The sequence below is a fragment of the Equus caballus genome, chromosome 30 (genome assembly GCF_041296265.1).
Source record: "Equus caballus isolate H_3958 breed thoroughbred chromosome 30, TB-T2T, whole genome shotgun sequence".
In the NCBI taxonomy this organism is placed as follows: Eukaryota; Metazoa; Chordata; class Mammalia; order Perissodactyla; family Equidae; genus Equus; species Equus caballus.
Window position 1 is genome coordinate 38,366,373 of NC_091713.1, and position 22,892 is coordinate 38,389,264.

The following is a 22,892-nucleotide window of genomic DNA, read 5'->3' on the forward strand; positions in this document are numbered from 1 at the left end:
AGATGTTTATCGAGCGCCTGTCACCTGCAGGGCACCGGGCTAGCCTCCGCTTCTGGCTCCTGTTATTTCTCGTCCGAACAGCGGAATGGTTTTTAACCAGTCTCGCTAGAGGACGCCCCACTGCAGCGCGCGCTCCCGCACGGCGGCCAGAGTGGCGGCCCCGGAGTGCACGTCTGGGAGGCTCCAGGGGGTGGGCCCTGATCGGAACCACGGAACACAGTTTTCTCAGTTCTCCCGAGGATGGTACATGACGAGTGCTACTCTAGATGCAGAGAGACAGTAGTTTATCATAATCTTATACGGATGCCTTGGGGCAGTGGAATTACCGTTCTTGCTGCTGGTTAAAAGCGTGGCATGACCAGCCTATGATCTTGAGCACGTTACTGAACCCCTCCAAATAATAATTACCTCACCTAGAAAATGGGAATAAAATAGTGCTATTTCACTGGGTCTTTCTCAGGATTGAGTTAATTTATGCAGGCTGATGCCTGGCAAATGGTAAACGCTCCATAAACGTTGGCTATGATGTGTTGCCCTCTGTATATAACCCTCAGAAACGTCTGTTGTCCACAGGGTTGAGTTTCAGTTTCTTCAGCATGGCATCTCAAGGCCTCACCTTCCTCCACTTTCCCGCTGGCATCTGAGCCTCAATGAACCTATCTGAGTTCTCCAAATACAAACTTCTCTGTCATTCCTCCAGGCTTTTGCCCATGCTGATCCTTCTGTTGGATTGCCCTTCTCCCACTCTCTGCTGAAAGATGCCTAGTTCTAGGCTTAGCTTTGGACTGAGACAATCCTATGTTGACATTCAGGCTCTGTCAGCCACTGACCAGGTGTCTGACCTTTGCAAATCCTTAATCTTAGACTCACAGGGTTTTCATAAATTATATGCTCTGTACTTAGCACAGTACCTGGTACGTGGTTAATTCTCCTTCTCTGAATCTTTCCCAGCCCCTCCCCATCTGTTCCTCATGTATCTACTAGGTATTAACCACACCGTGTTATAATTGTTGATCACCTGTCTATCTCACTCTAGACTATGAGTTCTTTGCGGGTTTAAGACCAGTCTTGGTCACAATCATATCCTCAGGGCCCAGCACAGTGCTTGGCACGTGGCAGGTCTCTAATACATGTCCGTATGTTGAGTGGGTAAGGCAGAAACCTGTGCAAGACAAGGAATGGTGAGCTTCCATGTGGGAAATTCCCTTTGCTGGGCTTCTTCACTATCTGAGCCCAATGTTGCTAAGCAAGATTTCCCTTTTTGGAGGTGAGGTGGCTGAGTGCGTCTCACAGAGCACAGTGCCATAACATACTAGCTCATCAAGAAATATCTGATACCGTACCAACAACAGAAGTTACTGACAACTCTGCTCTGTGGAGGGGTGAATTCTGAGGGTCCCAGAAGCCTTTCTTCCAGGGGCCCCAGGGACAGCAATACACAGTTCCATGCAGAAGAACATGTCGACCCTCCTCCTGAGACTGATGCTTTTTCTGTCCCATTGGGACTAACAAAGATCTGAAGAAGCTGCCCTTGCCCAACCCTGGGAGAAGGGAGTGGACTGGGTCGTGTTCTCATAGCGGAGGAGACAGGCAGTCCGGACAGATGGGCCTGCGGGAGGCCAGCTCTGTCCAGACACCAGCAAGTCTGGCTAGGGCTGGTGATGTCAGGTTACTTTTTAAAGGAGGAGGCTTCTCTTCCAAATAGAAAGACAATCCTCTGGTTTGTTTGTCTGGTACCCTGTAGGATAAATATGGTGAAGGGCCAACAGAAGGAAGAAGGGAAAGAGGAGCCAAACCAAGGGACCACTGCGAGGGGTTCCTGGGCTCAAAAAGCCTCCCCTCTAACTTGTATTCTCTTTCCCTCACCTTAAAAGCCTCCAGGGAGAAGCTGAGCTTCTGATTCTGCTGAAACAGCTGCTAAGATGATCACTGAGTTTGGTGGCAGCTCACATTTCAGCACATGGTACAACTGCTCAACGGTTCTTTGGAAGACCTGGGAAAAATTCTGTGCTGGGAAACTGTTCCTCCCAAGATTCTCAGGCATGAAAAGCCTTGGACACAGGACCCCAGACACAACAACCCCTTAGGTATAACACTGGGGCCTTAGCCACATTTATTTGCATAGCCAGAGGTTCCTGCCACAAGCAGCAGTCTTAGACTGTGGGTTGCTACTTCCCTCCAGCCTGGGCAGGGACAGAGACAGACAGATACAAATAAATATTTCAGATTCCATTCTCTAAGCTCTGCAGAAACCATTTCTTCTTTTCCTGCAATTTCTATAAGACTACTTCTGTAAGTCTGCTCAACTTGCACTCACACACATGGAATCTGCTATGGGTTAAGCACTGAATATTAAGTAACACCCATTGGATAGATTCTTCCTTTCATCACAGACACAAAGAATAGTGCAGTGCTCTCAAGGAACTAGCCAGTCTTGGATCAAATGTACATGCTTCCTTCTTTCTGACCCGTGGAAGAGATTGCTCCATGCGCCTGACCTGGACCTTTTACCACAGGGAGATGTGCAGGGGCCTTCCAGGGAGCGACTCAGCCTTGGCCCTTTTCCATGGCTATAAGGATGTTGTTTCTGCAGGTACCATGGAGATTTCAGCTCCAGAGTAAGACAAAAAGGCTGATCCTGTCAGGAAAGGAATCCAGGGCTTAAGGCATTTGTGTACTGACTGGGGACACTGCAGGGCCCAGGGAACTAGGGGACGCTCAGTAGGTGAATCGCATCTTCTGCGTGTAGCCCAGTTTGTCCAAGTTCGGATGGCAGGCCAGCTGTACCATCGGGGGAGGCCCACAGAGCAGCAGCAGCACGTCATCTGCCGGGGCGGGCAGGTGGTCCCGGATCATGTCGGCAGTCACAAAGCCCTTGCTGTAGGCCCACTCTGAAGGACAGGGGAGAGGAGAGAACTGACACTCCAGACCCGTGCTGCAAGGGGGTGCCATGCCCGGAGATGGGGAGGACCCAGAAAGGCACCAGGTGTAGCAGTAGCTGGATGTGTAGCAGCAGGGCCATCGCGGCCACCCTCCGTGAACAGTAATTGGGAGGAAAGGGCCCAGGAGACCAGCGTCCCCATGCACTCGGACTTGGGAATCAGGCAGTGTCAGGGAGGGTTAGTTTCACTGAAACAGAGCTCAGAGGTGCGAGGCCCTGATTTGGGGAGGGTACCTTCTGAGGGATGATCCAGAGTGAACCAGAGCTTAAAGCGACGGGGATATCGGGCCTGCAGTTCCTCCAAGTCCTCTCGCAAGATTATATCCTTTTCAGTCTGAAACGAAAAGGGGACGCAGTCTTTAGGGAACTCCTCAGGCCCACACAGAAAAAGTGCTCTGCTATAACAGCTTTCCAACCAGGAGAGAAAAAGAAAACTCAAGTTCCAGGGAATAAGCAGGACTTTCAGGGGGCTGGAATGAGAATGAGGGTAAGGCCTCTATTTACACGGCATAAGGGAATGAAGACAGAATGTGTACCCAAGGAGAGGCACACTTCTATGTCAGGACTGGAGTCCTCCCATGTTTCCTTTCCTTTGGGCAGGGAAGGAACCGGGCCCAGTACTCTGTCCTCCTTGCTGCAGGAGAGGACCCTCTGCCTTGCAGGGACTGTGGGCAGGGGCTAGACAGGCTCTGGATCAGTTCTCGCTGTCAGCACACCTCTCAGGCCCACCCACTTTGCAGCTTTGCATCCCAGGACCGAGAGGAGGAAACCAACCTGGTTGGCGAAAAGCAGAAAGCACTGGGTTGGGTCTTGAGGGTCACTCAGGACGGCCCGGAGCAGCTGCAGCATTGGGGTGACTCCTGCATCAAGATACCGCCCCCCCAGAGTGAGAGGCCTCTCCCCTGACTCCCAGCTCCTCAGCCCTTTGCCTCACTTCTCCTCATTCACCACTCCACTCTGATTTCCTTTAGTGCCCCAATCCTCTCATCTCCCCCTGTGTATCCTCCAGTACCTACACTTCTGGACACATATGCCCTTCACCCCACACTCACTGAAATTCTTATCTGGTAGGTGGATGGTGGTCATGCTCAATACTCACTTAAGTTCCCATTGCTGAAATCTGTCTAAGGAATCAATCTAAGACTTCCTCTGAGAGCCCGTTGGAGGCTAGGACTCAAATATCACAGGTGACTATAAGTACCTCCTGATTCAGTGATGAGGGTTCTGGAACACTGGACACGCAGGTTAAGTGCACATGCTTTGGAATTGGGCAGAGTAGATACTAATCCTGCCTCTGGCCACTACCAATTAAATAACACTATAGAAACCATTCAACCTCTCTGAACCTCCAGTTTCTCATCTGTAAAAGGGGAAGGCTAGCGCCTGCTTCATAGATGCATACATATAGTGACTATCATGGCATCTAATACATGGAAGTAACCAATGCTAATTTTCTTTCTTGTTGACTATCCTATTCCTAGTTGCTTCTCTCTATTCTCACCTAAAACTTATGAGAAACATTCAATTTGAGGTCTTGGGAGAGCCCACCTGATTTATTTCTCTCATTCTATCAGTTAAAAAAATTTTGGGGGGGTTTCTATGTCATTGTGATTTTGTTTATCAGATACTGGGGAGCTCTAGCCACTGCTGGGAATCCTGAATAACAGCTTGGCTATGATTACCAAACCTTCACAGGGTCACTTGGAAGTTTTCATGGCAACAATCAACAACGGTGGGGGAGAATGGCCCCTGAAGTGACATACACCTGTTCCGCCGGCAATCATTCCCAGTTTCTTCACCACTCGGGGCTCTGGTGGAGATTTTTTGTTGGGCTGAATGCTAAAAGTCCCTGAGAAGTCAAGTGAAGAGGAGGGTAGGAGAATGAAGTCAATATAGAGAACTAAGAAAACAAACGCAGAACTGAAAACATGTCGCAGGCCAGTTTAGCAGCTGCTATGAAACCTGATCTTGGAGCTTGGGTAGGGGTTTGAGTTGAGCCAGCTCTGACAATAATACACTTGAGGAACAATGGGGCCAGGACTATTTGTCCCATATTATTAACTACCAGTCAGTTTAGGGCCACACCGTGAGTCATCAGCTGCTTTTGGCAGAGGGTCACTCCCTGCTGAGGGCGACAGGCACAGGGCCAGGTGTGAACCTGCTTTCCCAAGTGGCACAGAGCAGCCCCAGAAGCTTGCTAATGCACCCAGCTGTTCCCATGAGAAGGACTGAAAGCTCTCTCTGGTTCTCCAAACAGCTCAGCCTGAGGGCGAATCTTTCAGGGAGGCAAAGAGAGGTAGTGCTTGCTTCACAAACTCCACAGCTGTCATGGCTGCTCAATTCAGATGGACAGGGAACTGATCCCTGTGGCAAACGGGGCTGAGAGAGACGCATTTCCATAATAGCTGTGCTATGTTTAAAGGAAGGGCAGCTCTGGTCCTTACACACATGCACACACATGAACACACACAGCCACACTGTGCCAAGAGCACTGTGGGCACGGGAGACGTGGGACACAGGCTCAAGGAGAAAAGAGGCTGTTACCCTTTCCTGTGTAAGTGAGCAACCCACTTGGCCCTCGAAACTCCACCACATCCCCAATCTTCAGGCTATTCAGGTACTGAGACATCTTCCCCCCCTCAGGAAATTTGGGGTGCACACCCTTCAGGTAGACCTGGTAAGACAGAATGGAAAATACTTTGTTGGAACGTCACTGATTTCTGAGCCCCCTGTTGACTGACCCTCCCTGAAGCTGGGGCAGGGATGAGACATGTGCCATCTTTTCCTAGTCCACCTACTTTCTTCATATCCACAAAGGACACACATCTCCTGCTATCAAACACATCTTGGAAGTTCCCACAAATCCCAGAAAGAGTAGGATAAAGAGCTCCTGGGGCTCCTTCCTACCCCCTTACCTTGATGACAAGATCCACGTAACCTTGGTCCTCATCACTGGTGACAGGAGTGTATGGCCTGATGACCAGGCTGCCATCAATTCGGGCAGAGAGGTAGACATGTTTGCCTGGGGACCATGCAGAGAGCTACATAAGGGCTGCTTGCAGATGTGCTGCATTCCTGTTACCTTTCAAAGTACTCAGAGAGATTTGAGAGGACAAGGACATCTTGCTTCCTACTGTGGTCCCAGTGAGCTACCAGGCAGCGAGGATTCACCCCTTTGAACACACAGTTGGATCCTTCATAAGTCCCCCATTGGAGAAACTCATCAATTACTGCCAGGACCTTTCAGCCGCAGTGAGTTGAGGGTTTGGGCAGTGGGGAAAAAAATGAGTGGTTGCTCTAGGGCAGGTATGAGCAAATCCTGCAGGAAGGAGGGAGGACGGCTGAGTGTTAAAGATGTCTGGGGGCACAGACGCCATACCCTAGAGTGGCCCAGTAGCACCTCACAGCCTGGAGGATCCAGTGCCAGGTGGGGGAGGGGAATGGGATGGGGAGGCAATAGATGGAAGCAGCGTGTTTCAGGAGACCCCAGAAGGGGAATCAGCCCTCTAGGACACCAGGGAAAGAGCCCACTCCACACTTTCCTTACCCACAGGCAGCCCCAGAACGTGGTGGGCGGTGGGCAGAGCAAAGCGGAACCTCTTGGTGTTGTGGCTCACAGTCTGGAGAATGGATGACACGAGTGTTTCACCAGGCAGGTCTGGTGCTGCCTACGGGCATCCCAACCACAGTGGATGCTGTCCGTTTCATACAAGGAGGGAACTCTGGTCCCCTCCTCTTCCCCAGCCCCTTCCTCCAACTTACCGTCTTATCTAGCAGTCGCAGCAGGTACTTCTCATTGGGGTCCAGAAGAGTGACCAGCGGCCGGCGGGACCTCCGAACCAAGTAGGATCCCAGGGCCAGGCCGAGCAGAGTCAGCAGTCCCACCCCCAGGGAGGCCAGCAGGACTGGGCTCTGTGGGTAGAAGGGGCCGCGTAACCGCCACGCTGGGGAAGCGCCCGGGGAGTGGGTGGTGACCGTCCCCTACGCCCAGCCGCCCCAGGGGTGCCGACCAGGCGCTCCAGCGCGGGAGCGGGGGTATCTGGGCGGGGTCCCGAGCCCCCATGTGCGGTACCGGGACCCCGGCATCCAGGGCTGGGTCGGCGGAAAGAGCCCTGGTCCAGAGCTGAGCGCCCAGAACCAGATGGCGCAGAGTCCCCTGGTGCAGCACGTGGAGCGAGGGGGCTCCGAGGGGGCTCACCGGCTGGAAAGCCATGACCGCGAGCCGTGTCCTCCACCGCCAGCCGGCGAGCAGATCCCACAATGCGCCTCGGGGCCTGGCAATGGGCGGGACCATACAGAGGAGGGGCTTGTAAGTGGGCGGGGCCGGAAGGAGGCGGGGCCTGGCAGTGGGCGGGGCGGACGGGTCTGTAGGTGGGCGGGGCCTGGAAGGAGGCGGGCCGGAGGGCGGAGTGGCTCTGAGCCCCACCCCTTCCTTCCCACGCTCGCTGGCGGCTGGGCCCAGGAGCCGGGTGCTTACCAGAGACCTTTGAAGACAGCAGTTCCAGCCTCTCCTCCCCAGCCTTCTGTCCCTGCCACTTCGACCCGCTTAGCCCCTCTTAGCCCGGAACAGGGTGGGAGTCCTGTCAAATGTAGAGTCTCACCAAGTCGGGGGACTGGAAATCAGTCTGCGAATGCTTAACACACAGGGTGGGGCGTTGAGCCAGAGACAGGCTCGAGGTGGAGCAGCAGGGGCTGAAATTAATCATCGTGTGGTCACCTTAGTTTTTCAACAGCTGAATTACAACAAGAGAATTGAACAGCCTGGCGGAGTCTCCTTCAGGCATGAACGGTGTATAGCAACTTCATAGCAACTGCATTTGCTGGTCCCACTTGACTGGTTTTGCTCACAGCGCCGGGACATCAGGCCATCGTGATCACTCAGGAGCTTGTTTTGGGTCCAGTCAAGCTCATTGTCCAGATCTGGGTTCTCCTGCCCTCAGGCTCAAAGAGAACTGAACAAGAATTTCACCTTGAGCACTTACTGGCTGTGAGCTTAGGCAACTTACTCAACTTCTTTGCGATTCCTCATCTATGTAGATGGATATGTACTATCATCTATCTAGTTCATAACGTTATTATGAGGCTTAAATGAGATATGTAATGTGCTTAGTGTACTGACTGTACACATGGAGCAAAATACTCAACAGATGTCAGCTACTATAATGACCCAGGAGACAGCACTGATGCTCAGTTAGGGTTTTAAGAGCAAGCTCTGTTGGCAGCAGAAGCGTGGGACAGGTGGAGTCAGAAACTGAGACAGACACTGAGAGCCCACTGGAGCTACAAATTTGCCAAGATGGCCGTTCTTTCTCATACATAGTTTCCCAACCAGATTGACACTTGCTCTTGATTTCTTCTGAGACCTCTCTCCTTGGCTTGTAAGTGGTGGTCATCTCCCTTCACATTGTCTTCCCTCTGTTTGTCTGTGTCCTAAGTTCGTCTTCTTATAAGGATGTGTCACATTGGATTAGGGTCCACCCTAATGACCTCATTTTACCTCTTTAAACTCTATCTCCAAATACAGTCACATTCTGAGGCAGTAGGGGGCTAGGACTTCAATAAATGAATTTTGGGGGGACACAATTCAGGCCATAACAGGGGGTGCTATTTTAAATGCCATTGTTTTATAAAATTTTTATTTCCAATTGTATTTACTAGTGTATAGAAATATGATTGATTTTTGTGTGTTGACTTTGTATTCTGTGAACTTGCTAAACTCATTAGTTCTAAGAGTTTTTAAAATATTTCAATGGAAATGTAAAAATTTCTCGTAAGTAACATTGTTTCCTCTCTTAAGAAAGTTAAAGCTACTGGTTTAGCTATTCTTAACTTTTTAGAGATAGATATGAAACATTTCAATGCTCTGATGAAAGTATTCTCTTCTTAGAAAAATGCATTTATGAATTCATACCAAATTTTGGACACAGTTCTAGGGGATTCGTAGATACTTAAAATGTCCGTTATTGAATCCCAGCTAAACTTTGCTCCAGCAAGGTCTCAACCTTGGCACATTGGAGGTTTGGGTCTTGCTATGGTCTGAATGTGTCCCCCTCAAAATTCATATTGAAATCCTAACCCCCAAGGTGATGGTATCAGGAGATGGAGGCTTTAGGAGGTGATTAGGCCTTGAGGGCAGAGTTTTCATGAATGGGATTAGTGCCCTTATAAAACAAGCCTGAGAGTTCCTTTACCACTTTCTGCCACATGAGAACACAGAGAAAAGACAGCCACCCATACACCAGGAAGGAGGTTCTCACCAGGGGCAGAATCTGCCGGCACCTTGATCTTAAACTTCCCAGGCTCCAAAACTGTGAGAAATAAATTTCTGTTGTTTATAAGTCACCCAGGCTATAGTATTCTATTATAGCAGCCCAAACAGACTAACACAGGTGTGTAGATATGCGCCAAAGCCGGTTCCACCTCCATGATCATGGTACTATCATGACAGTTGCAACTCCAGATAGGGCAATAACTTCTTCATAGAAAGATCTTAGGGGGTTAGAGTTGTGTGGGGATAAGAGCCAAGGCAGTTCATGGTGTCTCCTTCCCTCTCTCTGGCCGTTGGAAGCCAGGTTATTGTCTTGTCTCTGCCCCAACTATTGTAAGTAGCCCACAAAAATCAGAACTAGGATGACATACATCTGAGCCTGCTGGGACAGTCCTGGTTTACATCTGCTGTTCTGGTGTAATTTTTCATGGTGCTTCCTTTCACTCTCAAAAGTGTCCCAGTTTGGACAATAAATCACATGGTCACCTTACTCAGAATGAGCAGGCTTTGATCAATTTCTAGCTTTATTTCTTGTCAACCATGTGATTCCATTCCCAAATCCCGTCCTTTCAGAATTCCCATTTTGCCCTCTAACTCTCCTCCTCCTTGTACTCAGTCCAGACTTTGATCTGCCTGATTAGGAGCCAAGACTCTTGAGGTGCTAGCACCACCAGTCGTACACAACGCAACTCCTCCACAGAATCTTCTTCGTAAAATACCCTCTGGTCCAAATTTCCTTCCACCAGTGGACCTAGCAGGGTATAGCGAGCACAGCCTTTGGAATTCTCTAAGAGCTCATAGCCCAGTTCTATCTGCCCTTGGTGCAGCCGGTACAGGCCTTGTTTGTCAGAACCTGTCAACACCTCTATCCGGATGACTTTTTGTGGCCTCTCCAAAATCACTGTCAGGTAGTTGCCTCTTACAGGATCAAACGTAGAATAGCACTCATCGTTAAGAGTGTAAGCATATTGTGGAATAATATTAGATAGTGTCATCATGTCACTGAGGACACTGGCAACGGGGTTGTCTGGTTCACCAAAGATCTCTTCCTTCTCCACAGGAAAGCATGTGTCCACCAACACAGAATAATTGTCCCTGTAGGAGAAGACTGAGGAACTGAAACGAATTGGAGTGTTTTGGGCCAAGAGAAGACGGAATTCAGAGAGAAGCAAGTGAATAGGAGTGTCCTTATGGAAGAGGAGAAAGAAAGAGGTCAGGCGGGAGAGGTCGCTGTTGTGGAAAACTTTCCCAGAGAAGCTCAGGCTGGAGAACTCCAGGATCACCCAAGGTAGTTCTTTCCAGGCTGATAATGCCCAATAGATGGTAGAAATAAATTTGGGGGTGCAGTGAACATTATCTTCCAGCATCAGAAAGTATTCAGAGAGGTTGAAAGCAAAGTTCATGAGGAGGGCATAATCGACTTTCTGCCTGGAGTCACGTGCGTCACAGGGCAAGGAGTGATTAGCGCTGTTCAGATCTCTTGGGAAGGGAGAGCCACTGAGACAACCGTGGATCATGAGCAGGTTTTGGTCCTCGATGTGTGGTTTGAAGAGGCTTGAAATATTGGCAGCTGTTTGGCTGAGCCATTCAGGGTCAGGATCTGACAGGTAGACCAGCACCACAACACAATCCAACTCAGGTCCTGAGGAAGCTTGAAACAGGGACTGCAGGGTGTCCAAGAGGTAGCTCCCACGAGGATTCCGTGCTGAGGAAATGCCCACTGTCAGCAGTTCTGGGGGCGGGAGAGAGAAGAGAACCTTTAGCACTTTAAGATGGTGAAAGTTGCTGGGTCTCTCCTCCCAGGTCTTCCCCTTAATGCCAATACCTGTGACAAATTCACATTTCTATTCCCTGGGAGAGTGTGGTCTGGATAAGAGGTTAAACTCTGACCAGAAGTTGTCAAGTGGTTTTATTTGATCTCTATTTTGAAAGGCTGTTTGAGGAATCTTTATGAAGGAAAAGGCTCTCTGTGATGGAGAAGCCTGCCCTGTACCAAAGGTAAACTTGCTGGCTTGGCAAATTAGCCTGGCCTTGACCTCAGGGTTATCTCAGCTCCCGTGGATCAACCAGACCTGGATCTGAGGATCTCCAGGGCCCTGTGTAAACCCTGGGGCTCTGGCAGTCTGGTGCACAGCAAGTCAGCATCCATCTGCCCTCTTCTCTCTCTACCCAGGCTGTTTCCCATGGCTCCCTCTGGGTTCCCTCCCTCCTGTCTTCCCCTCCCTGCCATGAGTGTGCTTCACTATGTGATGGCTTACTATGGACTTCTCATCCTGTTGGTCATTCAAAGGGTGGCAGGTGGGAAGAGAAGGCACTCAGAATTATCCCTGCACCAAATTCCATAGCGTGGCCCTCCCTCAGAGCACCCTCCTTTCCTCACCAGATGGCAGCTCATTTGCCTTTTATCCACCTTCCTTTTTCCTGTCGGAAACTGATATGACCTTGTCCCAATCTGACCACTCCCTCCCATGTACTCACTCTTTTCCTGGGGAGGGGCTCCAGCCAGGAATTTGTAGTTGGCATGATGGAGTAAAGGGGAGTTTTGCTGCATCTCCTTGAAGGTCTTTAGATGGTTCTTGCTTTCAGAGCTGATTCGCTCCTGGTCTAACTGCCACAGTATTTTCTTCTTTTCCTCCTCCTGAGGATAGGATAAGCATCAGCCTTGAGGTTCATCCCTGCATCCCTGGAGACAATTGGGGAGCAGATCCCCCTTCTAGGACAAGCTAGGCAAGCCCCAGGATGCAGTCACCAGGTTGCCAAGTGTCAGGGTTCAGTTAACCATTATCCCCACCTCACCAGGAGGACACACAGGGTTTTCCAGAAGGGCTGAACTCTGGCATCAGGGAAGTGGTGCTCCCCAGTTCTGTGTGGAATGGCTGTAGGAAGGTCCTAGGTGTAGAGTAAGAACTTGCCTGCCCCCACCATGCCCCACATCTAATTTCTCCTACTATTATCAGGCTGGCGAAAGTCATCTAACTCAGCTTAGACCGTGCTAGGTTCTGTGACAGATGCTGAAGACCAATGCTGGTCCTGTCCTTGAGGAAGTTATACATAGTGCCTCAGTTCTAAAGTCCTTTCTCCTGCTCGATTCTGACCAAACACATTTCTGGACCACTTCCCCACAACCGCTTTATGCTTTGCTCCAGCTGGTCTGAGGCATTTAGGAAAAATGCAGACTTTAAACCTGAGCATGACTTGTGTTGGGTGTGGCCTTCTCCATTTGCAGACGTTGAACATGGGCGATGTTATTTTAGGGCTCTGAGTTTCAGTCCCTTCATGTGAGATGTGGGAAGATAACATCTCTCATGCTAGGCCCTGGTGAGGGAAGCGGCCAGAACCCAGGCAGGCATCATCACGCGCTGGTCCTGCCAGTCCGCACGGTCTTCTAGAAGTGTCTGTGCATTGCTCTCTCCACACTCAAAATGCCCTCTCTTCCTCTCTGCCTTTATTCAAATATTGTTTATACTTCAAGGCTGGTTCAACATTTATCTTTTCTCTGGTACTCTCTTGATTCTTCAAGTGTTCTCATCTGAGAACTTCTATGGTGATATTAGAGTGTTCACATAACTGGAAGAATTTACCTCCTAGTGAAGGATTAGCAAGCGGTCCATCCTCAATCTCTGGTACTTACCAATGATAAACGGTATTCAATACGCTCTTCCTTATTCTTCTGGAGGAAGAAGCTGAGGAAGATTAAGGACACAGCAACTATGATATATTTCCACAGGCAGTGATGCATGGTGCTGGGGCCTGGAGCAGCTCTGCAAAGAAATGTGAGCGGAATATGGGTCCTGAGTGCATCTTGCTCAGAGATGCATAGGGATGTTCTCCTCTTGCTTGGGAGCCTCCCACTTCCTTTCCCCCATCATTCCTCCTGGGCACCACTGCCAAATTATTTCCTTAGCCTTTTCCCTTTGAATTTGACCCCTCCCCACCTAGTTGTAGCCATCTAAGGAGAGACAAATGTCAAGGAGTTTGATTCTGTTCGACCTCTACATTCTTCACCTCCTGTCTGGGTTTCCAGGTGAAATTGGAGTCACTTCTTTCGTTCATCCACTCTTGAAGTAGAGACCCAATCAGAGATGATGTGTTGCCAAGAAGAGGAAATCAAAGGTTAGGTATTAATCATACCCTTCCCTAAGCTTCCAACTCAAGCCAGAGTCTCCACTTGGGTGTTCTTGATTAACAAATTGGGTCTCATCTATTAACTCCCCACTTACTTTTGTGTCTGATCCTTCCCAGGATTATGCTAGGCAGACTGTGAGGTTTTGAATCAAGTCAGAGGGACCAAGGGAAACTCTTGTTACTATATCCTCCCCATCCTGGACTAGTAAGAAGGATGGAGACCTAAAAGTGACCAGAAATTTCTAATCACGTGAAAGTTTTTACCATGTTTGGAGTGCTATATCCATTGGAGGCTTTCTGTCTAACAGAAAATGTGGCTTGAGGGTTTACCATAGAGCAAAGATTTCTCTGAAATCAAGGAGAAAAAACTCTAATGTTGCAGGGTGGGGGCCCAGAGGGATTTCTCTGAGGTAGCTGAAACTAGTCACCTCTCCCAGGAGACCCTGCTTGACAACCATTGTTCACCCTGAATGGGGGCCTGCTCACCACTCCAGCCTCACATCAAACACCTGTTTCTAGATAAAGTGGGAGGCAAGTTTTAAAACCAGATTTCCTGTCTTTTATCTCAAACCAGGAAGTTTAGAAATTAACTGTCAGTTTGAATCAAATTGACAAGGGTGGATATTGAATGGGTATCTAATAGGCCTTTCCCCTGTTAGAGGGCCCCCATAGATGGTTCCAGGGGGAGGAGCTGCCTGCCAGTCTGTCCCCCTCCCTGCCCAGGCTGCTGTCTAGTGGGTCTGTTAATCACCACAAATTGGTCCTCAAGTCTCCCATTCTTTCTTGGGCCCAGAATTGCCCAGTGAGCCTCCGAAGTTTCTTTTCTTCCCTTTATCTATTCTTTTCATTACTGGTTTTGTCAATTCAACTTTTTAGATATGAAAAATGGAACCTGTATTTAGGATCATATTTTACTTATAACGGTTTTTTTCTGTCAGTTTTATTGAGATATAATTGACATACAGAACTGTGTGACTTTAAGATGTAGAGCATGTCAACTTAAACAGCAAATTTTCCTGTTATCTCAAAATGAGTTCATTTGGGAATAGCCAAAGGAAGTACAATTCAGAATGTGCATGCCATAGCAAATCACAGGCAAATCCAGAAAAAAAGGGGGGAGCTGCTTTTATAGAGAAAACCAGGGAGAGGGAGGGGCTGTTCTAAAGGAAAGCCCATCTCGGGGAAGTGGCAGTTTAGGGGGGCAATGGCTTCTCATTGGCTGGCCTGCAGCGTTTCTCATTGGCTGGGCTGTCGGCCATGGGGAGAGAAATCTTCCTTCAGTAGTTAAAGTGGTTTCACTTCCTGTCCAAGATGCAGGCTCCCTCTCTTCCTGTTTGGTGTAACTGAGGATGCGTGATAGGGTGTGAGTGCTGCCCCTACAGGCCTTCCCAACTCCAGGTTCGTTAAGGTCTCTTTTCTTAATTTCCACAAGTCATTAGACTTTACCTACATATATTCCAAAATGATTACCACCATACATTTAGTTAACATCCATCAACTCATATAGATTAAAAAAAAAGGGAAAAAGAAAAAAAAGTTTTTTTTCGCATGATGAGAACTTTTAGGATTACTTTCGCAGCAACTTTCAAGTATACTGCACAGCAGAGTTAACTATGGCCCCCACGCTGTACATTACATCCTCCGTACCCATTTATCTTGTAACTGGAAGTTTGTACATTTGACCTTGTTCATCCAATTCCCCTAGTCTCTACCTGCCCGCCCTCCCTCCCTACACCACCCCCACCCCCGCCACCTCTGGTAAACACAAATCTGTTCTCTTTTTCTGTGGGTTTGTTTTTTCAGATTTCACATGTAAGTGAGATCATGCAGAGTTTATCTTTCTCTGTCTAACGTGTCTCACTTAGCATGAGGCCCTCAAGGGTTATCCGTGTGGTTGCAAATGGCAGGATTTCTTCTTTTTATGGCTGAATAGTATTCCACTGTGTATATTACACACACTGCATTTTCCTTAACCATAATAATATTGTTTTGACAAGAATGTGTGTTTAACTACTACGGTCTTCTACTAGGGCATAGCTTCTTTCAACTAAAGCCCTTCTCCTCCCCTCTCTCCCCGCTTTGAATCTTCTTTTTGGAATTTTTCTCCCCTCTCCTCCCCTTTCTCCTCTAGGAACCAAAAAGCAAGCAAACAAAAAAACTACTAAAAGCTTTATATTGAGGTTAAGATGGTTAGAGAAGATCTAGAACCATTTTTTTGCATTAAAAAGTTATGTGTAATTTTGACGTTCAATTTATCATTTTTTTCTTTTATGGTCAGTGATTTTTTTCTCCTGGTTAAAAATATGATGTACTACAAGATAGCAAAGATATTCTCTTATGTTTCCTTCTAGAAGCTTTATAGTGTTTTCCCACAGATTTATTGAAGTATGACTGACAAATGAAAATGAGATATATTTAAGGTGTACAACTTGATATCTTGATATACATTTGCATTGTGAAATAATCCCCACAATCAAGTTAAATAACACATCTATCACCTCACAGTTACCATTTTCTTTTTTTTTTAAAGATTTTATTTTTCCTTTTTCTCCCCAAAGCTCTCCAGTAAATAGTTGTGTATCTTTAATTGTGGGTCCTTCTAGTTGTGGCATGTGGGATGCCTCCTCAGCGTGGCCTGATGAGTGGTACCAGGTCCACGCCCAGGATCCGAACTGGCGAAACCCTGGGCCGCTGAAGCAGAGCCTGTGAACTTAACCACTTGGCCACAGGGCTGGCCCCACCATTTTCTTTCTTTCTTTTTTGTTGTGAAGTCCCTTAAGATCTACCCTCTTAGCAAATTGCACATATCCAATACAGTATTGTTAACTCTAGTCACATTATTGTACATTAGATCCCAAGAGCTTATTAATCTTGCGGAACTGAAACTTTGTACCCTTTGACTAAGGTCTCCCCATTTCTGCCTTCCCCCAGTTCCTGGCAGCTACCATTCTACTCTCTGCTTCTATGAGTTTGATTATTTTAGATTCCACACATAAATGAGATCACTCAGTATTTGTCTTTCTCTGTCTGGCTTATTTCACTTAGCCTACTGTCCCCAAGTTCATCCATGTTGTTGCAAATGGTAGAATTTTCTCCTTTTTAAAAGCTGAATAATATACCATTGTGTATATAAATATGTACCCCCCTCACACACACACATTTTCTTTATCCATTCATCTGGCAACAGACATTTAGGTTGTTTCTGTGTCTTGGCTATTGTGAATAATGCTGCGATGAACATGGGGGTACAGATACCTTTTCGAGATACTCATTTCATCTTTTGGATAAATACCCAGCAGTGGGATTGCTGAATCATAGTTAGTTCTATTTTTAACTTTTTGAGGAACCTTCACACTGTTCTCCATAGTGGCTGTACAAATTTACATTCCCACCCACAGTGTACAAGTGTTCACTTTTCTCCACATCCTCAAACTTACCTTTTTTTTTTTTGTAATAGTCATTCTAACAGATGTGAGGTGGTATCTCGTTGTGGGTTTTTTTTCTTTTTTGAGGAAGATTAGCCCTGAGCTAACATCTGCTGCCAATCCTCCTCTGTTTGCTGAGGAAGACTGGCCCTGAGCTAACATCTGTGCCCATCTTCCTTTGCCTTATGTGTGGGACGCCTGCCACAGCATGGCTGACAAGCAGTGCTTAGGTCCGCTCCTGGGATCTGAACCAGCAAACCCCAGGGCGCCAAAGCGGAACATGCGAATTTAACTGCTGTGCCACCAGGCCAGCCCCATCATTGTGGTTTTGATTTGCATTTCCCTGATGATTAGTGATGTTGAGCACATTTTCATATACCTTCCGGTTGTTGGTATGTCTTCTTTTGAGAAATGCCTGTAAAGGTCCTCTTCCCATTTTTTAACTGGGTTGTTTTCTTTGCTATTGAGTTGTATGAATTCCTTTTATATTTTGGATATTAACCCCTTATCAGATATATGGTTTACAAATATTTTCTCCCATCCCATAGGGTGCTTTTTCATTTTGTTGATTGTTTCCTTTGCTGTGCAGAATATAGTGTTAGTTTTTATTTTTATAAATTGAGTTCATAATAGTTTACATCATTTTGCGATTTCAGTTGTATATTATTTCTTGACTGTCACAACATAAGTGCTCCCCTTCACTCCCTGTGCCCACTCCCCCAGCCCCCTTCCCCTGGTAACCACTGAACTGTTTTCTTTGTCCACGTGTTTGTTTATATTCCGCATATGAGTGAAATCATCTGGTGTTTGTCTTTCTCAGACTGGCTTATTTCGTTTAGCATAATTCCCTCCAGGACCTATAGTGTTAGTTTTTAACTTTAGGTCTATGATTCATCTCAAATTAGTATTTGTGTATGGGATGAGGTAGGGGTTGAGGTTCGTTTTTTTGCACTTATATTCAGTTGTTCCAGCCCCATTTGTGGAAGAGACTTCCCCTTACCCTCTGAGTTACCTTGGCATCTTGTCAGAATCAATTACCTGGATAAGCAAGAGGCTATTTTTACTCTATATAGTTCCGCTGATCTATTTGACTACTTTTTTTTTTTAAGATTTTATTTTTCCTTTCTCTCCCCAAAGACCCCCGGTACATAGTTGTGTCTTTTTAGTTGTGGGTCCTTCTAGCTGTGGCATGTGGGATGCCGCCTCAGCATGGCCTGATGAGCGGTGCCATGTCTGCGCTCAGGATCCCAAACTGGCAAAACCCTGGGCCACCAAAGCGGCGCGCGCGAACTCAACCACTCGGTCACGGGGCCGACCCCTCCTAGGTATTCTTTTTGCAGTTATGTAGGATGGATTTTTAGGTAGCATTTGCAATAGGATTCCAATCATATTATTTTCCTCATGTGGATGGCCATGCTTGCTTGCACAATTTATTAAAATGAAAGTTCTTTCCCCACTCATTTGCAGTGTCATCTCTGCTATAAATCGTGTTTCTGTATACCCCTACTTCTTGGAGATGGTTTCTACTGCTGTGCTTAAATCATGCCATTTTGATTAGAATAATTTATTCTATTTTTTTAGCTTTTAAATTAGCTTTATTGACATAGAATTTACAACCCATTTTAAGTGTAGTTCACTGAATTTTGACAAGCGTATACACTTATAGAACCACCATCAAGATATAGGACAGTTCTATCACCCTAAAAGGTTCCTTCGTGGTCCTATACGGTCAATGACCACCCTCCTCACCCTCCCGTCCCACCTCTGGTCCCAGGAAACCACTGATATGCTTTCTGCCAGTACGGTTTGCCGTTTCTAGAGTTTAACATAAGCTGAATCACCCAGTGTATCTTCTCTCGTGTCTGGTCTCTCTCTCAGCGCAATGCTCTGAGACTCATCTGCGTTGTTGCGTATCAGCACCTTGTTCTCTTTTTATGACCGAGTTGTGTTCCATTGTGTGGACGGACCCCAAGTTATTCATCGATTCATGACTTTTGATGAACATTAGAGTTGTTTCAGCTTTTGGCTATAAACAATAAAGCTTCTATGAAAATTCACGTGCAAGTCTTTGTGTGGACATATGCTTTCATTCCTCTTGGGTAAATATCTAAGAGCGGAATGCCTGTTTTGTGTGCTAGGTGTCGATTTAACTTTATAAGACATTGCCCAATTGTTTACCAAAGTGGCTGTCCCCTTTTTGCCCTCCACTAGCAATGTATGAGAATTCAGTTCATCCATATCCTTGGCAACGTTTGGTATTGCCAATCCTTTCAATTTTAACCATTCTGGTGGGTATATGCTGGTATCCCATTGTGGTTTTTTCTTTTGTAAATTAAGGTATAATTTGTATATAGTAAAATCACCTTTTCTAGTGTAGAGTTCTGAGAGTTTTGACGTATGTGTATAGTCATGTAATCTCCACCATCATCAAGATATAGATAGTACCATCACCTCCCCAAATTCCTCATGCCCCTTTGTAGTCAATCCCTCCCCTCACTTCCAGCCTCTGGCAACTCTTCCCCTGTTTTCCTCTCCATCATTTTGCCTTTTCCAGGATGTCGTGTCAATGGGATCACACAGTATGCAGCCTTCTGAGTCTGGCTCTTCTCAGCATGCTGCATTTGAGATTCATCTGTGTTTGTGTATATTAGGAGCTCATTCCTTTTCACTGCTGAGTAGTATTCTACTGCATGGATGGACTACAGGTTTTTTATTCATTCATGATTTAATGGATATTTGGGTTGTTTCCAGGTTTTGGCAATTACAAATGAAACCACTAAAAATGTTCCCTCTCAGGTTTTTGGGTAACATAAATTTTCCTATCTCTCAGATAAATACCCAGGAGTGCACTTGCTGAGTTATATGACTAAGTGTATGTCTGCTTTAGAAGAAACTGCTAAACCTTTTCGTAAATTGGTATATCATTTTGAATATCCACCAGCAATGCATGAGAGTTCTGGTTACTCATCATCAATACTTGCAATGTCAGTTTTTTAAAAAAATTTTAGCCCTTTTAATAGGTTTTATGGTGGTATCTCATTGTGTTTTTAATTTGAATTTTCCTTATGGTTAATGATGTTCATCATTATCCCCTAAAACAAGCCTTTAAGACTATACACTTTATTCTCAGGACTGCTTTAGTTGCATCCCATAAAGTTAGATGTTGTGTTCATTGTTATCCAGTTCAAAATAATTTCTATTTCCTTTGAGATTTATTTTTTGACCGATGAGTTATTTAGAAAATTGCTTAATTTCTAAATGTTTGGAGATTTTCTAGATACATAATTGTTACTGGTTTCTACTTTTATTCCTTTCTCGTCGGTGAGTATACCAGGGTAACCCTCTAATGACCTACACAGTTGTTAGACAATATTTGGCAAATCTTCTCGCCTCTCTTAGCTTTTGTCTTCCCCCATCACCCCAATCCTGACTTTTTGGCTTCACCTTCTAGTCCCCAAGCAGATAACTCCTTGAACCTGCAGCAAATCTGGCTTCTCTGGCTTGTCTGTCAGTCCTCCCTTTGGCACTATTTTGTCACCCCCTGGCTTCCTCCATTTCTGGCTGGGCTTGCCACCATCTGGCCTATACACACCCCCTGGCCTGGGGCCTGGCCTTGACTGGCCCTCTTGGCCCAGGCACCCTATGACAGGAAATAACCAATTTTTCTCATAAATCCACAGTGCTCAAGGGATTACAGTGGGATTAAGGGAGCCCTGGTGGGTAAATTTCGTTTCACCCAGTCAGAATCTGGGTGAAGATGCTCAGAGCAGAAAGAGCAGTGGCCCTCAGAGGCCAACCGACAGTGGGGAGAGTGGAGTGTGTTTCCCCGCATTCACAGACTTAGCCAGGCCTGCTCTCTCTCATTACTTGCACTGATGTTTTTGGGACAATTCCATGGGTCTGTAGCCCAACCTCTCACCAACATGATGCAGCTCCGACAGACTTCAAGACCTATGCCTCTGCTGAAAAGGTGGAATCTTCCTTGATCCTCTTAACAGGCATTTGAAAGGATAGATCATCCCAGACCATCAGTCCCCAGTGAGCAGCCTAGGGAGAACACGGTAGCATTCCTGGCTGTCCTTCACAGCACCTTGCCCAAAGCTGCCTGACCGCTCCACTCTTTTTCGCCTCTGTCGTAAAAGGAATGATGCTGGTTTTTCAAAATGGAATTTCAGGAAAAGCTTTCAGGGACAATGCTAGAGGGGTGGGCTGGTTACAGAGCCGGAGAGCCCTGCAGGGCTGGCAGATCTTGTCGGGTGTTGAACACGGCTGGCCACCTGGCCTCACTTGCTTGGCCCAGCCCAGGCACGCTTCTGGGTAGAACAGGGAACTGATGCATACGGGATGGGGGTATCAAGGCAGCAGCCAGGGCCATGGCTGGCTCCGCCTGGGTGGACAAGACAGGACCTGACCGGCAGCTGAGGAGCCTCCGGAATGCTCAGGGGTCGGCTCCGCTTGTAGCTCCTCTATCGGCGCTGGAGCCCCAGCTGATCTTACTTCTGAAGGGTGAGCTCACCAGCCCTGCCTCCTTCTCTTTTGTGCCCTTCTGATGCAAGCAAGGACTAGAAATGGAATGAAGGTGCAACAATAGAAGTCCTCTGTTCCTCAAGGGTCAGTTTGTGTCTCTGAAGAATGGCTGGGTGATGCCCAGTTCCCTAGGCCCCTGCTCTACTCAGGAATGGGTCTCTTTGGGAACTTTCTAGACTGATGAGCTCTAATGTTCTTCAGGGGGAAAGAGAAGACTATCCAGAGGATGCTCTTCATCATGTTTCACCCACAGACCTCTTTGGATCTTCTCAGAAAAATGGATAAAATGCACCCAGCCATTCACTCACCCCCAGCACCTACTTACACAAGCACCCACAACACCCCACCCACATGTATATACACTGATTCACCCCCGCACCCCTGCACGTATATCCACTCCCACATGTCCATACACACAAACCTTCCACACACCTACAGATGCATCCACTCACACACAGTTCACGCTTCTCACTTACACACTTACCCACTCATTCTCCACCTGCCTGTGTGTTCCATAAATGCCCACACGCGCCCACACAAATACCCACTTCTAAAAACCACACATACACATATCACGCACACTTTTGTATTTAACTTCAGGTTAACTCCAGGCTAAGAACTCACCACTGTAGGGTGTTTTTTCACAAAAGTCCCCTCTTCACAGGATTCTGCAGCTGACAGCCCAGAATTTAGGATCCTGTGGAATCTCTTGGAAGAAACCATTCACACTATGGAGGGTGTGAGCTGGGGCTTCTCCTCTGTGCTGTCCTCGCTCTCTACCTAGCACTTCCTGTGATATGAGGATGTGACATTCCAGTTTGTTACTGGTGTGTAAACACTGTGAGGCCAGGGACTGTAGCATCAGTCTTTGAATCGCCATGCTTGGCACAGTGCTTGGTACATAGAGGGGACCTGATTAATTTTGAGGGAATAGTTAACTCACTTTATGACTGAATAAAAATAATTCACTTATTCAACAGATATGTGTTGAGTTTTTCCTGGTTGCCAGGCACTGTGCTAGTCTTGTAGGAGATGAAAAGAAGGCCTTGCCCAGTGGGTTCTGGAGATCTAGCCGAATGTGGGACACAGGTGGGCAGAAAATGACAATACCAGTAGGGTATTTCTTTACTCAGTTCTTATGACACAAAAGGCACTTAGTAGATTTCTTGATTGAAAGAAGTGCTAGAAGAGAGTTCAGCATAAAATAGTATGAAAATAGCAGAGAGGTGTTATTAACTCTGCCTCTGAGTAATTAGGGAAGGCTTCACAGAGGAGATATCGTTTGAGCTAGAATCTGAGATCTGATGAGGAATTTGCCAGGTGAGTCTGAGGAAAAGGGCATAGTAGACCATCTGAATTTTGGGTGGGGTGGGAGGCAGTAGGATGTGAATCCAAAAAGAACAATCCAGATTGTGAAGACTCTAATGAGTAATGCAGGGTTGATGTTTACCCAGTTACTAACCAGTTAGTAAACACCTGCCATTGGGTCGGCCCCAATGTCCCAGCCATGTCTGCCCCTTCCCTGAGACTCCCAGACCTCCCATGAGTTAAGAACTGGCCCTGCAGGGGGCTTCTAGAACCCACCCTAGTTCTGGGTCCAGTGCCT

The 22,892-nt window shown here is 47.1% G+C and overlaps 2 protein-coding genes across 7 annotated transcripts; both read right to left on the reverse strand.

The window, feature by feature from the left end:
* Positions 1-2,083: 2,083 nt before the first annotated feature.
* CYB5R1 (cytochrome b5 reductase 1) lies at positions 2,084-8,463 on the reverse strand. Of its 2 annotated transcripts, XM_001495674.7 has the most exons (10): positions 7,419-8,463; positions 7,140-7,215; positions 6,704-6,853; positions 6,489-6,561; positions 5,857-5,963; positions 5,486-5,615; positions 4,707-4,790; positions 3,716-3,801; positions 3,176-3,275; positions 2,084-2,891 (listed from the first exon to the last, which is right to left on the reverse strand). In XM_001495674.7, exons 2-10 carry the CDS (start codon positions 7,152-7,154, stop codon positions 2,719-2,721), a joined length of 918 nt encoding a protein of 305 aa, XP_001495724.4. In that variant the 5' UTR covers positions 7,155-7,215; positions 7,419-8,463; the 3' UTR covers positions 2,084-2,718. The 2 variants fall into 2 exon arrangements, with proteins under 2 accessions (XP_001495724.4, XP_023488216.1); XM_023632448.2 differs by lacking the exon at positions 7,419-8,463 and having other exon boundaries at positions 6,489-6,609.
* A 1,192-nt stretch (positions 8,464-9,655) lies between these two features.
* On the reverse strand, positions 9,656-13,769 carry LOC100064979 (alpha-1,6-mannosyl-glycoprotein 4-beta-N-acetylglucosaminyltransferase). Of its 5 annotated transcripts, none has more exons than XM_070255942.1 (6): positions 13,665-13,748; positions 13,430-13,556; positions 13,145-13,267; positions 12,841-12,970; positions 11,688-11,847; positions 9,656-10,941 (listed from the first exon to the last, which is right to left on the reverse strand). In XM_070255942.1, the coding sequence occupies exons 3-6, from the start codon at positions 13,156-13,158 to the stop codon at positions 9,800-9,802; spliced, it is 1,446 nt and encodes a 481-aa protein (XP_070112043.1). In that variant the 5' UTR covers positions 13,159-13,267; positions 13,430-13,556; positions 13,665-13,748; the 3' UTR covers positions 9,656-9,799. The 5 variants fall into 5 exon arrangements, with proteins under 5 accessions (XP_070112043.1, XP_070112042.1, XP_023488212.1 ...); XM_023632444.2 differs by having other exon boundaries at positions 9,657-10,941; positions 13,215-13,267; positions 13,665-13,760; XM_070255941.1 differs by lacking the exon at positions 13,430-13,556 and having other exon boundaries at positions 13,599-13,741.
* Positions 13,770-22,892: the final 9,123 nt, after the last annotated feature.